Raw genomic sequence first — 19,376 nt, 5'->3', positions numbered from 1 at the left:
CAGAACCATTAAGCATCTTGCTGGCTGTGGTAGGAGAATACTGAAGACTGGGTGATATGGAAAGAGAGAGAGGCAACATGGGGAGTATTATGATACGAGAAGGTGGTCAAGGAATGACAGATACAGATCTGATAATCCAATCAGTATAGGCTTGTCTTTAGGGTTGTTGGGCCCCAGCCTCTCTCTTTTCTGTCCCTTTTTTATGACCAATAGTGAATATTTGCTTATTATTGACTATTTATATAGCACATGCCAACCTTAGCTGCGAGTGAGGGTCAAGCAGCCATGCGTAGTGAGTCTTATTTGATTCCGAGGTCTATAGCAGACACAGGGAGGTACATTACCAACCGTCAGACAGCTTTTCCATGTCCAGAGAAGTCCCAATTTTGACCTAGGAGGTCTGACAAGCCTCTGAGATACCAATTTGGGATGTGCTGCAGCATCTTCTGTACATACAGCTATATGCACTTTAGGCTTCAGACATATCGGCCCATATTTATACTTATTTTGCACCGCATTTGCGTCATTTTTTTTGTCAAAAGCTGCACAAACTTCCAAAATGCGCTGATTTTGCGTCAAAAAGTGATGCAAATGCAGTGCAAAAAATGTATAACTATGGGCCATAGTGCCTGGGTTTCACTGCAATCAGGCGCTCACCTGACCGTCTCCTATCTCGTCACATGATGGAGTGAGTGAGAATGAATGAGTGAGTTAGCTGTGAGTACGAATATGTGAGCCAGAGTGAATGAGAACAAGTGAAACTGAGTGAGTGAGAGCGACTGTGAGTGACAGTGATTTGGGTGAGTGTGAGGGATTGTGAGCGAGAATGAGTGACAGTGAATGAACGTGAGCATGGGTGACTGAGATTAGGTATGTGTGTGTGTTGCGCTGCTGCTGGTCTTGGTGTCCTTGGGTATTTTTTGGCTTACAGAGACAACTATTGCAAAGTGTTGGTGCTGGCATATTAGAGATAAAAATTAGGCTACAGTACATGAGTAACAAAATTCTGCGTTACTGGAGGTAAATCTTTGCATACGGGTTCTTAAAGCAAAATGCTGGTACTCTAGACATAATTCTTGGTATATGGGGCAGTGATGGCAAAACAGTGGCACTGGCGCACAAGGGCACATATTTATACTTTTTTAGCGCTGCATTTGCGTAATTTTTTGACGCAAAAGCGTCGGAAACTAGCAAAATACAATTATATTTTATAAATTTGCGCCGTTTTTGCGTCAAAAAGCGGCGCAACTGCTCGCTTAAAATGCATAAATATGGGCCAAGGTTTTTCTTGCTGTATGAAACACCTAATGCCTAAATGTGTTAATGAGAGGTATCAGTGATGAACGGATGAGAGACTGGGTGAAATGATCAAAGCAGACGAGCTATTAAAATAATGGCAAAGCTAAAGAGCTAAGCTGAGAGTTAGACTTGGAAAGATTAGATTGAGAAATGTGGAAGAGAAAGTTACCAGTAACAAGTTCCATTGGTGCATTGCAATGAAGGGCACTGCTCACTGCTATCTTTGATATGCTCGTATCCCTATGACTGTCCCTGGGATACCACTGTATCACCAAAAGTTTTTCCTTTTGGAGCTCCGTTAGCCCCATTTTCTAAATCAATAACACCAATTATTTTTTATACGCCCTGCTGTTTCCCTGACAGCAGAAAATGTTGATCTCTTTGAACCTTTCTGTATCACTGAAAATCCTGCCGATAGCTTGGACGAAGGTTTAAAGGGTGAGGTGCTTGAAAACTGCAGGTGGTAGCGTGATCAGATATGGGGGACCCCCAGTGCTTAATTTGTAAATTAAAAGGTGCCGGTGCTCACAGCTCTACGCTTAAACACGCAGCTGCTTCAATTAAAAGTGCCAGCACATAATACTGAGGCAGCGTAATCCTGAAGCCACCTCGGGCCTCCGGTCCATTTATAGGCACTCTCTGCCCCTTCAGCTCACTCTGTCAGCTTCCTGCTTTTCTCCTATCTGACGCTTTTTCGTTTTTCTCTTTCTCCGTCTTTCACACGTGTCTTTTGCTCGCAGCGAATGCTTGAGACAGAAAACGAAGCGCCGGCCCTCAGTAATAAGTGCCAGTGCTCCGCACCGGAAACAACAAGCACAAATTAAGCACTGGGGACCCCCTCGCAGTACCTTCTAGGGGGCGAGGTTTTGATATGCCACTGGGTAGATCAAATATGATGGAAGTCTTGGTATGATTTTATGTAGTGGTAAGCGTCTACATGGCACCACAAGTTAATCTTTACATAGTCCTATTTAGCATAGTTGCAAATAAAAATGGTATTTACATCTGCTTATCACAGTAACAGCTGTTTATGCATAGACATTTTTGCTACGTAATGTGGAAATGTAATGTTAAATATATTTATTTCCTTACCAGGTTGCTTCTCGCCGCTGGGTATGGAAAGTGGAACAATAAAAGATGAACAGATAACTGCCTCTTCCTATTATTCCTCATGGTATCATTCATGGAAGCCTCCTCTGGCACGCCTTAATAAGCAGCAGTCTGTCAATGCCTGGCAAGCAAAGGTAATAGTCATAGATGGTAATTATCTACAGTAAGAACGCCTGTTTACGTCACCTTCTAGCAGAACAACAAAACAGAAGTTTGGAATGTTGTATTTTTACCACGTACTAGAGTAGATTACCAGTCACTTAACCCAGTAGTGCATCGTTCATAAAAGTCACGCTGCATGTTAGCCTGCAATCAATTAACTACACTGCAAAAATATAGAAAGGGGAATGAAGGTTAGCCAGTAGGCCATTTCACACAAGCCTGTAGTGAGAGTCGACATATTACAACGCAGTCTCGTTAAAGAAAGTAGAAGTTTATTAAATGAAGGATGAGCACCACCAATAGTCTGCCAGCTTGGTCCGCTCCTAGTCTCCAACTGCCAACCAATCAAATGGCACGCATGGAGTCCACGAGTGTTCTTAGTGTATGCCAATCTGACAGTTCAAAGAACATCAATACATGTTCATGGAATAACGTAGTCCTTATGTGTATATTGTATCTAATGTAGCTACAACACGACTCCCAGACCTTTCACGATACCCTCTAAAGGTATCATTTCTCAGATAGTTAGAAAATTTCAAGCTACCATGAATGAACACAGTCGACTTTCATAATAAATAGTTTTATTCTATATTCGGAGATGTGTGGCCTATACAGCAAGAATGTCGAAAGGAATGTGTTCCACCACTGAGAATGTACAGTAATCAAAAGTGAAGATTCTTTTAGTCGGTGTGACAGTGTAGATAATATGACTTGGGTCGCTGTCACTAGAGTGGACATCACAATTGTTTATAGTTTTGCTATGCCGTTGTTACTGTTCACTGGGTCTTTGAGATCTGAGGGTCTAGTACCTGCCTTGTAAGTCATGTGGTGCCAATATATGTAGCTTAGAAGGAACTAAAAAAGCTGAAAAAGCATAGCTGCTGACAAGGTAGACTGCTCTGTTTCCCTGCCAAAATGGCACTTGAGCACATAGATCTTCACACACATAGACGCTGTCTTGAAACAAACGTAGCATATGAATTACACATGCAAATGTTTGTTTTATATTTAGTAATAATTGCTCTATACCGCACTGGGTATGTAGACTTGCTGCACACAGCCCTGGGAGGCAGTCCTAACTCAAATTAAATGCTTGATTCGCAACATTTATATTTCAAGTGTAGAAGTTTAATAATTCAACATGAGCTGTTTCCATCAAAATGTTTGATTCATTCAACAAATGCATAATAATGGGTAAAGTTGCTTCACATTCTTTTGTACAATTAGCGCTTGTTTGCTTATGTCAAAATCATTGAAATACTCCATGTATATTTCTGGCACTGAATTGAACATTTAGCAATTCAATGCCCGAAATGCATTGGAAAGGAGCATGGAGTGTTTCAATGTGTTTGCCATAAGGAAAGAAGTTCTCATTGTACAAAAGAATGTGAAGCAACAATTTAATGGAAACAACTCATGTTGAATTGGATTATTAAACGTCTACACTTGAAGTATAAATGTTGTGAATCAAGCATTTAATTTGAGTAAGGACTGTCCTCCAGGTGTGTGACAGTATGGGCCTCATTACAACTTTGACGGTCTCAGGACCACCATGTTGGCGGTGGCGGTCATACCGCCAACAGGCTGGTGGAGAAGACCGCCAAATTATGACCATGCCAGTATCCACAACAGATTACAGCCAAAGCACCACCTACACCGCCACAGCGGTCTGGCCGCCACTGACAAACGGTATCCACCTGCAGGCCGGCAGAGACCAATTTCCGCCAGACAGATTACAAGGTTGCACACCTCCAAGGTTACCAAAGCAGTCGCAACACCGCGAAAACCCAGGTGGAAAAGAACTGCATAAAAGGAGACACTCACCTTCAGGAAGCCATACTTGTCTGAAGCCACCATGGAACAAGAATTCCACGTCATCCCACTGCTCCTACTCTCCCAGAGTCTCAGGAATCAACGCTGAAGACGATGACAGCAATCGTGAGTACACACACTTACTTGTCACTGTTGTAAATTGTCAAAGTTCGTACGCTCACACAACATACCATCGGGAACGGGGGCGACGGTGACACACAAATTGAACAGCACACTGACACGCACACTTTCAGACAGCCACATACACACCCACACATACACACTAAGGCCATCACACACACACATCAAAAACATACACGACTCCTGGAAACACAGCACCGGCCCAGGCACACACGATAACCCACAACTCCACAACATGTCACAACAACACCACAACCGCTACACCATCAATGCATCTGCAAGCACCACAATAGACACTTCCCAGTGACAAATCACACATACACCACAACGTACTACCAACAGGAAACTAACGCACACAATCACAAAACCATACAACGCAGAAATCGATATGCACAGCATACACACAGCACATTGTATCTGACATACCATGCACCAAACATGCACACGCACACAGTCAAAGCACACAAAGCCACACAACACTGCAACAAGCACATCTCTACGCAAACACCACTCCATTCCCTGACAACATGTCCCCAACATACACATGTCCATCACACAACACACACCCATCACTGGGGGGACAACCTCACATGCTGCCCAGGCAAAACAGGTAGCACAAGCACCACTTACACACAAATACTCCCACACACAAACAGTGTCACCCATGAACAAATCTGCCCTAAGAAAAGACATGCAGGACAAATATGTAACATCGAAACCAACAACTGGTTGGTCCAAGGATGTGTTAATCATAAAATTGAAAATTAATGAAATGTCTAAGGCCATAGGCCAATCCAGATAGAAAATGTGCAACATGCACACAATGCACATCTCTGTGCCCTGAACTTGTCTCCTGACTGCCATGAAACCTCCACAGGTAGGGGCATCAAGAGGGCAGGCAGGCATCTCAGGGATTATCGGGGGTGGGCAGAGTGGGGGTGTTTGGGCCTCGGCTTTCGAGGGGCTCCTTTCTTTTGGATTCGGCTTGGGAGGTGGTGTTTAGGTCCACGCTTAGGGGAGGGTTGGGTCCTCTTGGGAGGGGGGTACACGTCTTAGCGGCGGAGGGGCATTGGTACTTGCAGGGGGGTTGGGGAGGCCTTGGACATGGAAGGGACAGGCCTAGGGAGGGAAACTGAGCGTTTAAGGGTCTCATGGGGGGAAGAGGAGTAGGGAAAAAGGTAAAACATGAAAGGAATACTTTTTAGACACACAGGGATGGTCATCAGAAGAGGCTTTGGGTGTGGAAGGTGAGGGAGTGGTTGTCTGACGTGTATGTGAGGGGGTGTTGTGGGTGCATGTTTGTGGGAGGTATGCTTGTGGGTGATGGGTGTCTGTTGGGTGGGTGAGTGAGGGCATTTATGTGTACAGGACTGAGGGGGTGGAGGTGCTGGGAGATGCTGTGATGGGTGGGTGGCTGTCTTTTGGGGTGGTGACTGCAGGTATGGTGGATGGGCTGCATGTAGGAGTGTCAGTGCTTGTGTCAGTGCAGGTCTGGTAACTGGGGTGCATGTCTGAGGGTCTGCTATTGTGCTGACTCTGGGTTGGATAGGTGTAGTGTCTGGATCTGTGAATGTTGGTGTGGTGTCTGCAGGTGTGTCAGGTATAGTTTCAGTGATGCTGGGGATGGTGTGGGTGCCTGCCCAGGTTGTGTCTGTTGCTGTGTGTGTAGGTGTATGTTGCTTGAGTGCATGCTGGTGGTGTGTCTTGTGGTGCTTGTGTTTGTCTAAGCTACCCTTGGATGTTGATGTGGATGCATGTTTGTCTGTTTGTGTGCTTTGGATGCGTTTGAGAATAGAGTTTTGAGATTGGGAAGAGGAAGGTGGAGGGGTACTGTAGACAAAGGGTGACTGGCTGCTGTCAATGTGGAGGCCAGAACCTGAAGAGATCTTTGTAGGCCAGCTAGTGCACTGTGAATGCCCTCTAAGAATGAATTACTCTGTTGTATCTGAGTAGCCAGTCCCTGGATGGCATTCACGATGGTCCACTGACCCACAGAGATCAACCTCCAGTGGTCAATAGCCTGCTCACTGAGGGCAGCAGGGTTGGCAGGGGCAGAGGTGCCTGTGACAAAGGAGGCGCACACCCAAATGAGTCGAGATCTACATGGAAGGGCGGTGGTAGTAAGGGGGATGGTGGATTGAGATGGTGCTGGGGCGGTCCCAGATGAGTCCGTCACCACTAGGGAGTGTCCACTGGAGGAGGATTCCGAAGATGAAGAACAGGATCCTGTCTCCCCTGTAGCACTCCCCTCGCCCTCCGGGCCACTGAGTCCCTCAGTGTTGGTGGTATCATGACTTCAGACCCAGTGGCGAGCAGATTCCCCACTCGCCTCTGCCAGTCTCCTTCACCTGCCAGTGTAGATGCTGAGAAACAGAGAGAGAGGTAGGTTCATCACATTCTTAACATACAAATACATTACACCGTACACAACAGTAACAATACATCTATGTGTAAAACACCCCCAGGTAGAAACCATTGTAAGCCAACATCATGTCACAACATACTTTCCAAAACCCTATATGACAACAATCTCACACACAACATAAGCCAACTATCTGACCACTAAATCACCATCCTATCAGTACAGCTATAACACAAACTATACCTGCACAAGATGGTAGGTCAACAGTAACAGTGTATCCCTATACAGAGCATCACAGTGAAACAGCATTTCATCAATGGGAATTATGTTGACTTTGATATCACATTAATACATACTCCAAATCTACACTTGCTCGGTCCATTACCAGATGTCATGTCCTATAAAAGTTACCTCATCACATTCCAATTACAACACAACGTGTTGCTTAGCAATCACATTCATAACTTGCAACTCTGTCTATAACATTCACAAAGGCAAAAACCACAAATTCACCTATTACATTTGGCATATCCAGAGTTGGAGTCTAATAGATTTCAAATCCATTTCAACAACACATGTATCAATAGTGTTTTTGCAATGGTTGATACATACTTTGTGGACCTACTCATCTCAGAAATTCTCACATAATAAACAAAGTCTTGTACAGCAATAGGGGCCTACTCAGCACACAGGATTTACCCACAGACAACCCAGGGACCATACCAACACCTTCAATACAGTGGGAACCTGCCATGTGCATGAAGGCCACATACAGTTCTACTGATACCGATTATTATCAACCTCATATCAACAATATCAAAATCCCAACATCACTATCAGTACTTCAAACATGAGTAACCTTACTTCTTTGGAGGAAAGTTTCACAGACATAATCAGTCTCTTCAGTGACCACAAATGAGACAAACACCTAGAGTCCAGCAAATTGACTGATAACATGAACCATTCCACCAACATGTTAATGTCAACTACAAAACTTGCAACACAATGAAGTCAGTGCAAATTGAGCTTAGCCATGCTAACATCCATCTAAACAGATTCACAATAGCTAAAGTAAGTATGCCAAACTTGGACCAGAAATCTTGAAAATGGCAGGAATTACCAATGTACACATGCTATTAGCAAAAAGCAGTGTATATTGTACCATTTAGGAGATGTCCTGCCCTATGTAGCATGCCCACAATGCATTGGCTAAGGGAATACCAAGCTAGCGACTTACCTTCATAATACAATGTAGATGGGACAAATAGGGGGTTATTCTAACTTTGGAGGAGTGTTAATCCGTCCCAAAAGTGACGGTAAAGTGACGGATATACCACCAGCCGTATTACGAGTTCCATAGGATATAATGGACTCGTAATACGGCTGGTGGTAAATCCGTCACTTTTCCGTCACTTTTGGGACGGATTAACACCTCCTCCAAAGTTAGAATAACCCCCATAGTCTGAATTCACATTTCAGTGACACGCCTTGCACTAGGAATGTAGAAATACCACCGTGTTTTTCATCATGAGGGATGTCCACCCTGAATACCTGAATACACATCAAAGTTTTCCAATGTACAGTTCCCACTTAACAATGGGGACACCTCTTCACACCTCTGAGTAAGTGTAGCAAGTATGCCATGTGAAATTTCAGATTGGTTTATGTCCCTAGACACAATAGAATCTACACACCTGTATGTCAATGTTGTAACCTGTTCACCTAGGTGTATCTAAGGGACCCTTGACCTTTAGCACTTACCACATTGTCACAGCTTAAATACTTACACATTATACACTGATCTGGCAGAGGGATGTACATGTGTGTAGTCATTTTTTTGTGGCTGCTGTGCTGCCCTCAAACGCCCATCCAACTCAGGGTAGGCCACTGCCAAAATGTGGGCCAATAGGGGGTCCGAAGGCACCCCTCCCTTGTTGAGAGGACATCCCCAGCTGGGCCTCTGCGCTCTTCCGGGCCCAGCATCACAGGTCCTCCCACTGCTTCCTACAGTGGATGCTTCGCCAGCTGTGGACCCACAGTGCCCGCACTTGCTTGTCGATGGCACGCCAGAGTCCCTTCTTTTGATGGGCGTTGATCTGCATGGATGACACAGAAGGAGAAAGTTATGTCCCCATGCAACATCCCAACACAAGTGTCAGAAAACTTCAGTCGCACTAAGTAGGCAAGCATACCCTTACTCTCAGTCCAAACTCATTCACAATTTACCATCTGCAGCCAGCCCATGTGTGAAGTGGAGTCTCCCAACAATATGCATGAACAGTATCTGGTATTGTCTATACACATATGACCAGGCCACATGATTATCCATAACATGGTATGTCTCCATGAACATTTCTCACAACACTATTGTTGTACATTGTGCAACATATGTTGTGTATAAAGGAAATTAGAGTACACACTGGTTACCATGTATCACTACTGTATGTCTGCCGATGCACAGGTACACATTTCCATACACCCAGACATAATTGCCCAATCCCTCACTACCTCACATTGTATGTTCACCATCATATACTCCACCTTTCATGGTATACCATTGGACTCACCTGTTCCTCTGGTTCACCGTAAAGCTGTTCATACAGGGGTAGGACCTAATTCCCAAGCTTGTCCAGCTCTTTTGGAGTGAAGGCTGGGACCCTATCACTTGCAGGACGTGCCATGATAGCTCCCAGAGGCAGTACACAGCAGCTCAGGTAGTAGATGTCTTGATGGAAGCGGTGTCAGGAGTCAAGTGAGAAAAACTGCAGAAGATGGCGGTCATGTCCACCAGGTATATGACCTTCACCGCCGCCATTGGCCCAGGTCCGCCAAAGCCAGCAATGTGTTTCAATGGCAATGTCCACTGTGGTTGTGACCGCCTACCGCCATGACGACATCCGCCGGCGGAGTTAAGTCACTTCCTCATATCCAGTACAGTAGGTCAGGCAGTGGCCATTTTGAAACAGTTATATGTATGGAAAAGTTATGGAATCTGCTTCATTGATGATTATCTGTAATGTGCAAACTATTAGTAAGTGCTGCCTTCATGTTTAGTGGTCTAATTGTGCATGTGAGTAGTAAAGTCTGGGTAACAGAGGAATTGGCGGTAATGGAAAGGATATAACATATTCTCACATCCTATGTGTGACAGCAATGGAGTATAGGTGCAAAAAATATGTTTCACATGTAAATTAGGTTGGACTATCAAACACTGGCAGTCACAGATAAATAAGCATGTATAGTACATCAGAGGATTCAGAGAATGTGAACCAAGGGGACTGTCATAGGATGCATAGCAACATGCTGTACTTCTAATGTCATATGTTGTATCTGACATCATCTGGAGATATATGTGACTTCCATTTAAACATATTCATTATGTGTACATTGTAAAAGGCACCTACAATCAAATGTTTCCCCACATAGTTATCCTGGCATGAGGAGAGGAAGACACCCTCCAGTACTAGTAGACCTGGACACCATGGAGGAGAGACACATTATACAGATCTATTGCCTGAATAGGCATACAATCATGGATCTTTGTGATCAGTTGGAGCCAGATCTGATGCCTGCCATTCACAATCAAAATAGCATACCTCCCATCATTTAAGTCATGTCAGTGCTACCCTGCCCGGCCACTGGGTCCTTTCAAAATTCAGTGGCCCTAACTGCAAGGATGCCTCAGCCCATGCTCAGTCTGGTTTTCAAGGATGTACTGTGTGCATTGTTAAAACACCTGGAGAGCTACATCAGATTTCCCCAACGTAAGGATTTTCCCTATGTGAAGGCAGAGTTTAATGCATTGGGGCACATTTCACATGTGGTCGGAGCCATAGATGGCACCCATGTAGCCTTGGTTTCCCCCAGTGCCAATGAACAGGAATACAGGAACAGGAAAAACTACCAGTCTTTCAACATCAAGTAGTGTGTTTGGCAGACCAGTACATTTCACAAGTCTGTGCAAAGTATCCAGGATCAGTCCATGATTCCTTCATCATGCAGAACAGTAATATCCCACTGCCAAATCTACAGAGTGGGCCTGGATGGTTGGAAAGTCACATTTGACAAGTGTGTTTTCAAAGTTTATCTCGTGCTATCACAAATGTTTATGTCCAAGATATATGTTTGTGTTGTTGTGACTATTCCTTACAGGGGACTCTGGCTCCCTAAACTGTGCTTGCTTATTGACACCAGTGATGTACCCTACCACGCCAGGGGAAGTCCGCTACAACGAGGCCTACGGAAGGACAAGGCGTGTTGTGGAGCTGAGTTTTGGGTTCCTGAAGGCAAGTTGTTTCTGCCTGGAAAAATCTTGAGGCGCTCTCCTCTACTCACCCAACAAGGTATGTCAAATAATTGTTGTCTGCTTCATGGTCCACAACCTTGCCCTGAGACGTCAGATACCATTCATACAAGATGAGGGGGAGCCAGCAGAACCTGTGGGTGGAAATGCAGATTTGCCTAGTGAGGATGAGCCAGATAAAGATGAGGCTGGCGACTTCAGGCAGATCTTATCAATCAGTACTTCAAGGTATGTGATGTCTTCTTAATTGTGAGATTTCATGTTGTAACCTACAATTGATGGCTGGCATGTCATCTCCAATTTACCATCATCTGTGAGGTCTTAGTTAGCTCCAATGTCAATGAGACAGATTGTAAGTTAGTATTGTGTACAGTACATTGTGGCATACATTGTCCTGAGATATTACTGCACAAGCAAAGACACACTTGTGCAAATGACTTTTCAGAATTGATGTTTGTATACAGATGATCAAATTATGTCATGTGTGTGTCCATATGTGCCTGGCACGTGAAAATGTTGAACCATAGCCTCTACCATCATAATAATTTCAGTTGTATATGACCTACCTTGAACATAGCTGTCAGTGTGTTACTACTTTGCAGAACAATGTGCATGTCACAGTGGATTGACATAGTTGAGTGGCAAGCCTACTGGTATGTAACCGTGGTAAGTGAAAGGTTCCAGGACAGGGACATCATTACTAATCTCTGTCTGTGTCATAGGGAATGATTATTAGGACGCTAAGATAGGGGTATGTGATAAAGCTTTACCTGGTGAAAGGACCAATCTGTATGGCTCCAAGCTTGTAGGAAGATTGACATGTCCCTAACTTCTGTAACCTGTGGTTTAGTGGGGTACGACACCAAAGCTGACAATCTGGTGTCACAAGCAGTACTACTCTATCTACTGTTTGCAAATCTAGAAGTAAATGTGTGGAGATGTCCAATACAACTGTTTTGGCTTATGTCTATGTTTCAATCCCAAGGTAAAGAGACTTCTGGTGATACAGTACACGCGTAATGTCCATAACAAAGGTTGTACAATACAGAGGGACATATTGATAACAGAGCTGTCATACATGACAATTGTACATGATTGATCAATGACACTTACACCGAACCTGTTTTTCAGTTGTATTTATCGGAGAGTGCAAAACAATATGTGTGAATTGGAACAGAAATAACCCAAAGTAAACAGTGAATTGTTCAGTCATTTTGGCTGAAATTATCAGGGTAGCTGCTACACCATTTGCAAACACAAGTTCAGTGTGCTTGCACCATAGGTCAAGCATTTGCAATGCAATGGGTCTCGCATTTTCTTGCCACATAAATTGAAAATTAACAGTAAAACAGTTTCACATAAGCAAGCTAATTCACAGCGCCACGGCCGTCATGAGCATCAGTGTGAAGGAGAGACACAAAAGGAAAAAGAAGGTTGCTCGCTGTCGGCCAAAGTGTAATTAGCCATGTAACAAGGGTGATGGCCAATTTCATCAATGGAGCATGAGGTGGTCGTTGTTAAAAGCCCAGATACATACCAACACATTCGAAAAGCAGCGCTTAAATGCTGCTATGCTCGACCTAAAAAAGGAGTTAGGTTGGTTTTAGACCAGTCAAAAGGGTGTATCTGTGGCACACCAATCAGGAGAGGTTCACTTCCTGGGAGTGGATTTGGTCTTGGCATCTGCTCCTCCTGGATGTCTGAGTGGACTCCATGTTTGTGGGGGGGGGTGTGGTTCATCCGCTACAAAGTGTGGGGTGTCTGAGGCATGTCCTTCACTTGGCAGGGCCGTCATTCAACAGTCGCAGATGTTGAAGGGCCAGAAGCGCCATTACTTGTGGAAGGGCCTTATGTTGTGTGGCAGACCTACTCAGGGTAGTGTTGATGTCCCTCAGCACCCCAGCAATGGAAGCCAGGATGGCATTTTGTGCCTGCCACTGACTTCCTGGTGGTTGTCCCTCTGCAGCTGTTAGATTTCCCCCATCAAGGCTCATCATGCCTTGGGAATTTTGGCAGGCTCCCAAGACTTGGGAGATGGTTTCCTGGTCAGTATTGTCCCTATGAGCCCCCCATCCTCTGGCCCACACCATTCCTCCTGCGTACCCTGCCCTCGCATGCCTGTGTCCCTGGCACAGTGTGCCCACTCCCACTGGTGGTGGACCATCATTGTCACGGGTGAAAAGTGGAGACTCAGGTACCTGCACTGGGGGACACCCAATAGTAGAAATTGTCCTTCAGACACATTTGGGGGTGAATGGTTTCCTTTGATGTGGATGCAACAGGGCTGGGAGGAGTCAATGTGGGCAAGCTGAAGCTGACAGTTGCTGACTGACCAGGAATCCCTGATGGCTCAGCTTCTCCCTCAGTGTCCACACATCCATGGGTGTTGTCCTCACTGGGGCCTTCATCCAGAGGAGTAGTGACAGTCTCAGCTATCCTCTCCATGGTGGCAATGGCAAGGTTACCTTGGGAGAAGTGGAACACAGAATTTCTGTAAGTGATACACAAGTGATGTTTCTGGTTGAGTATTAGTGAAGTGTGAGATGCACACAGTGCCTTAATATGATCCCCAGAAATGATAATGACAGCTGCTGCCAATATCGTACTTAGTACAAAATGAGACTCTGAAATTTCAAAACCATACACCATGCTCAAAGATTTTAAACTATGTTGGTAGTTATTAGAGCTGCTGATAACCCTCTTATATTGTGTGACTATTGATATGGGTGTTATCATTTGTTGCCTAGTGAAGTGTCTGGCATGATACATGGCACAAAAAGCTGCACAATAGTGTCAGAGTAGGGACACAGTATAGGAGTGCGCAATTGACGTTGAACTTTATCTGGATGTACTGCATGTGCATCCACTTTGGCATTTATATTTCTCCCCCAAGTGAGTCAATTCCATTTTTTGCCCTTTTTTTTCTAAGGGCAATTTGATGGGGCACTCAGCTGTAGCTGTGTTGTGATTGTAATGATAGTGGGAGTGGGCCATTGCATTACCGTCATTGCCATAAACTGTTTCACAGTGAATCATTCATGATGTGTTAGATAGGTAGTTGGTTTCACATGCATGACATCTCACATTTGGTGCACTGTTGAGGTTTTCTTAATGGTGGAATATTGCCTTCTGGGAGTTGTAGTGCTATGAGTTCACAGTACTTCAAATGCCATTCCCAAATGCTGTAGAGCCAGGTGAGTTTAGTGGACATGTGGCATGGCAGAGAGAGATATTTGGACAGAGGGGTGATGGGTGGTTTGTTAATTGAGGTGGGGTTTAGGTGGTGAGTGAGCATGGAGGACAAAACAATTGGGTGGTATTAATGTTGCGTGGATTTACCAGACTCCACTCCCCCAGGTATTCCTGTGAGGCCGTCAGGATGCAGGATGTTCAAGACCTTCTCCTGAGGTGTAGGTACTGTGATGTGAGTGGGTGACGGTTATGTGTGAAGGTAAACTGTGTTGTGTATATTGTGCAGGTGTGTGATGTTTGCTTGGTGAAATGTGTCTAGGTGACAAAATATGTCATAAAAAATCTGTGATGGTAATTCCTCCTCCGTGGCTGCGTTTGGCGTTCTGGTTGCAAAGGATTGTGGGTTGTGTAGAGGTGTGTTATATAGTGGCATGTGCAGGTGTTTCAAGTGTGTGGATGTGTGTCAGGTGTGGGATACAATGTGGTGTGTTCAGTGTGATGTGAGTTCTGACTGCCGTGGTTCGCACCGCCAATGGTTTTCCACCATGGAAGAACCACTGTTTTAATTTGTGGGTTGTAATGTGATGGGAGGATTTTTGTCGGCCTGGAGGTGCTGGTGGTATGACCTCCTCTTTTCCGTCCTCCAGTGTCCTGGCGGTTTCGGAAATATGGCTGTTTTTTGGCAGACTTCACAGTGTAACTCTTAATATGGTGGTCGGATTACTGAAAATACTGCAGTGGTTTTACCGTCAGACCGCCAAAGTTGTAATGAGGCCCTAAGTCTGCATACCAAGTGTGGCATACAGCAGTTATCGCAGTTTCTTCTGAAGTGTTCTTGAGCAGAGGATACATTGCTACTGCACCACAGACATTTTGAATTTATGAGTGCAAGTTGGGAACCATTATCTGTTTTGATAGACTTTAATTTATTTATATCTATAGCATTGTCCTAGCCTTCTGAAACAGGAATACATACAAAATATAAAAGTTTGCTTGAAAGGCTGTGACCATCTTGCAAATCCTGGCAGTCTCTATCTCTATAATATTTAAAATATTTGGGAAAAGCAGAAGGTTTTCCATAATCTACCTGAGTGTTCCAGTTGAGCAATGGTTGGATGAAGAAAATGTTCAGGGAGTGGTATTAACTATAAAACATTGCCCTTTAACTAAACATCTCCATTTCCTAGACATCCAAATCAAGAAAATCGGAATTAGGATAACATGACAATTTTTCATTAAACCTGTCATCATATGAGTTATTTTCATTTGGGCTTCTTGTAATATGGATCACTTTTAACAAGGGTGCTCACATGAGAGTCTGGCACTGACATAGTGCATTTAAGAATGTAATAGAGCAACAATGCAAAAGGAGGGACAACTCTCCTTTCCTGAATGCTCCAGTTGAAACAAAATGCCCTTTTGGAAAGTCCCTAAAAATTTGCAGTTGAATTGTACAAAGCATGTCTTTAGGTCATTCATTGGTGAGCTGTATCACTGGGTTATTTAAAAACAGCTTTTCTAATAATGTCACAGAACTTAGTAGACAGCATCTGACCTGGCTTCAGCATGTGCCCATGGCCTGTCTGGGTTATGGAAAAGTGTCTCAACTGGAAGTCCCTTGACCATTCTGGGCTTTATACATAAAGATCCATAGCTCTAATATTAGACATGTTAGGTTTGATATGTGCTTTACGTCCTAGTGGTCATATCTTAATATCCATTTTTGGCTACCAATTCTAGGGCCTGGTGTACAAAGCCTCATGCACCAGAATGTGCAGTTTGCACACCAGCTGATTTGTAAATGAGTGAGCAATGTGCAATGCGATTTATGTACTATTAGGTCGTATCACAAATTACACATTCAAAGAGGGTCAGAAAATAACCTGCTTAATGAGTAATAATGATACAGCTCACAATTTCCCACCCCTTCGAATGGCTGCAAATGCAGGTATAGTGGCCAGGAAGGGACAACAGACCATCATCTTTGCATTTGGTTTCATGAATGGGAAACAGTTCTTTAAAGGCACTCCATGTTCTTTTAAGGGACAGATACTTCTTTTTTTAAATAAATATTCCCCATTCGGGATCATATTGAACCAGTGTTCGTCACTCTGACACCATTCCAAATAGTGAAACTTTCACCCAGGTACAGTTTGCCTGTTGCAAATTAGGCACCCCCTTTCAGGTGCCTGTATCTGACTAATGGTTTTCAAGGACACTTGCGGTCCGAAACACTGATGCATTTCATTGCAACTCCCAAGTAGGATCAGTGTGCTTCCCTGATTCCCCCTGCCTTTTACAATTCATACTGGTCCTCAAATAACCCTTTTACTAGTTGTAAAAACTCTTCTGATTTGTAAAAGGTGTTTTGTATATCACACAGTACTCTTTTCCAGTTGCAATACCTGCTTTTATTTAGCAATTTACAATCACAAATGGTTTTTGTATGAGTTATTTTGTAAGACTATTATAACAATGTATAATTTTATTTTATGTTTGTTGGGTTTATTAGAGGAGTTGGTTGGTAGTGTGTTTTTAAATTATATATTAATTAATGTTAAAAGGTTAACATGTTAATTTATTATTTTTTGTATTTTTATTTAGTTATGATTAATAATTCTTTTAATTTCAGGTTGTAAATATTATTGGGGCCTTGAATGGATGGTGTTGTAAATAAAATGTATACATTAATATTCATTCATTAATATATTAATTAGGCAAAGTCTTTCATTGGACATTATTTGTATATGTTTAATTAATGTATTAATGTTAAATCATAAAACTAATTGTTTATATATGTTTTAGAAACACATTGTATTAATTATTTATGTGTTGGGTGTATTGGAGTATGACTAGATATTGTTATATTTTTAAGAGCATGGTATTAATGGATAATTGTTTAATATATTAAGTTTGTAATGTTTCAAATTGTTATTTGTTTACATGCTTTATAATTTTACATTTGTTTTATTTTTGTAATGTGAGGTTTATTTGGAGATTTGATGGGTACATGTTTAATTTAGATATATATATTAACAGATTGCTTAATTAACCTTGTATTAGGCCAAATGAGTGTTTGATTTTGGGGGCCTTCTTGGGGACCAGAGTACACTTGGTATTGAAGGCGGAAGGACTACAGAGAGGGTGTTTTTTGCTTGTGGTCTCTGTTCTTGATTGCTTTAGAAATAAAATGAAATAAACAATTTCAAAACATAACATATATAATAATTTAATTAGTTTCAATAGTCTATTGATTATATTTTTTCATTACATTTTTTGTGTTTAACATGTTTACGTTTTTAAAAATATTGAATTAAGTGATTATACCGTTTAGCTTATAATACATAAATATATTTCGTTATTGGGTGGGGAATGGGTGGGTAGACTTTTAAAAAACATTTAAATGATAAAAAATCAAACATGAAGTTATCTTAAATCTAAATTTGCAATTTTTCTGATAGTGAAAAAAAAAATGCTATCAAAACAGGCTTTATTACCTTTTTTAGGTATGTTTGTTTCATTTTGGGCAGGGTTAAAGAAGACAGTTTATTTTAAACATTATCTATTTATTAATTTGAAACATTTTTACATTTGGATGCATTTATCATTTTTTTAGTATTATTGTAATGAATTGCTCTCATTTTAAGATACTTAATTGAAATTTAGTTAGTTTTAAAGTTTTTGTTTACATTAGATTTCTGAAATAATATTGGGTATTGTGAATCTGATGCCCCCAAAGTATGCACTTCCCTCAGTGTTTGTTGCACTGGGGTTTGTATTTACATTACTTTTCTGAAATAATTGTGGGTGTTCTAAATCCTACTCCCCCAAAGTATGTACTTCCCTCAGTGCTCGTTTCACTGAAATTAGAATAGTAAATGTGCCCCAGCCCCAATGTATGCACGTTCCACAAAGTTGGGTAGATTGAAGTTAGAAGTTAGATGGAAATTAGAACATTAAATTTGATCAACCACTGTATGCACTCTATGCACTTGGTCCAATGTTTATTAAAGTGGAGTTAGATTGGTAAATTTCCCCCATAAAATATACACTTACCCCAGTGTTTGTTGGACGTTAGCTAGAATACTAAGGGTCTGATTACGATCTTGGCAGAGATGGATATCCCGCCTGCCGTATTACAAGTTCGATTATATCCTATGGAACTTGTAATACGGCGGATGGGATATCTGCCACATTTGGGGCAGAGCAATCTCCTCCGCCAAGGTCTTAGTCAGCCCCTGAATGTGCCCCGCTGCCTTTTATGCATTTGCCCAGTATTTGTTATGCTAGAGTTAGAATTGTGCCTATATAACCACCACATAAGACCCCCTCACTTTCCTAATTTTTGTCTGACTGGACATACAATATTAAATGTCACCCTCTTGATCCCCCAAAGAATGCACTTTCCCTATTACTTGTCAGACTGGAGATAGAGTAGTAAATTTTCTCTTCCTCCCCTGAATATATTGTTGCACCCATGTTTGTCAGACTAGAGTTAGAATAGTAAACGTGCCCCCTCCTACTCATGTACTTTCCCCACTTATGTACACAAAATGAGCAAGTCTGGAGAGACCCTAGGTTTTGGTGCGAAGCAATATGTACTAAATTACCTTAATATCTATTTGCCCCAAATTGTTACAATCAAGCAAAAGCAGGTGCTAGTGAGGGGTATATCACCAAGTGATGTATCACCTGAAACCTGTACTTTTGTTATTTGCTATATGCTTAAACGCAATTCTTACATGCCTCACCCCAGTGCTGTTGTTCTAACCTAGAAATTTGTACCGAAATGTGTACTTCTAGTACAAATCATAAGCTAGACACTGCAGGCTCACCTTTGCACAAAAGAGTGAGGATTAGTGTCACAAAAACTGACAGATTTAGAGCGAGAGCCATCAATGTTGTCATCGACAAGCAACTTTTCCTAAATCTGGTGCTTAGCTGTTTTACTATCACAGCGCACCGTTGCGTGAAAGACAGTAGACCTGGGTTCAC

At 42.6% G+C, this 19,376-nt stretch overlaps 1 protein-coding gene across 1 annotated transcript in view; it reads left to right on the top strand.

Annotated features, from left to right (window-relative positions):
- The window catches only part of F5 (coagulation factor V), a 728,300-nt gene that overhangs the window by 667,679 nt on the left and 41,245 nt on the right, over positions 1-19,376 (top strand). Inside the window, exon 23 of the mRNA XM_069204171.1 lies at positions 2,395-2,543. Within this exon, the coding sequence (XP_069060272.1) occupies positions 2,395-2,543 (149 nt within the window). The remainder of the gene's footprint in view (positions 1-2,394; positions 2,544-19,376) is intronic.

Source organism: Pleurodeles waltl, chromosome 8 (genome assembly GCF_031143425.1).
Source record: "Pleurodeles waltl isolate 20211129_DDA chromosome 8, aPleWal1.hap1.20221129, whole genome shotgun sequence".
NCBI lineage: Eukaryota > Metazoa > Chordata > Amphibia > Caudata > Salamandridae > Pleurodeles > Pleurodeles waltl.
This window is presented reverse-complemented; position numbering and strand designations above follow the sequence as displayed.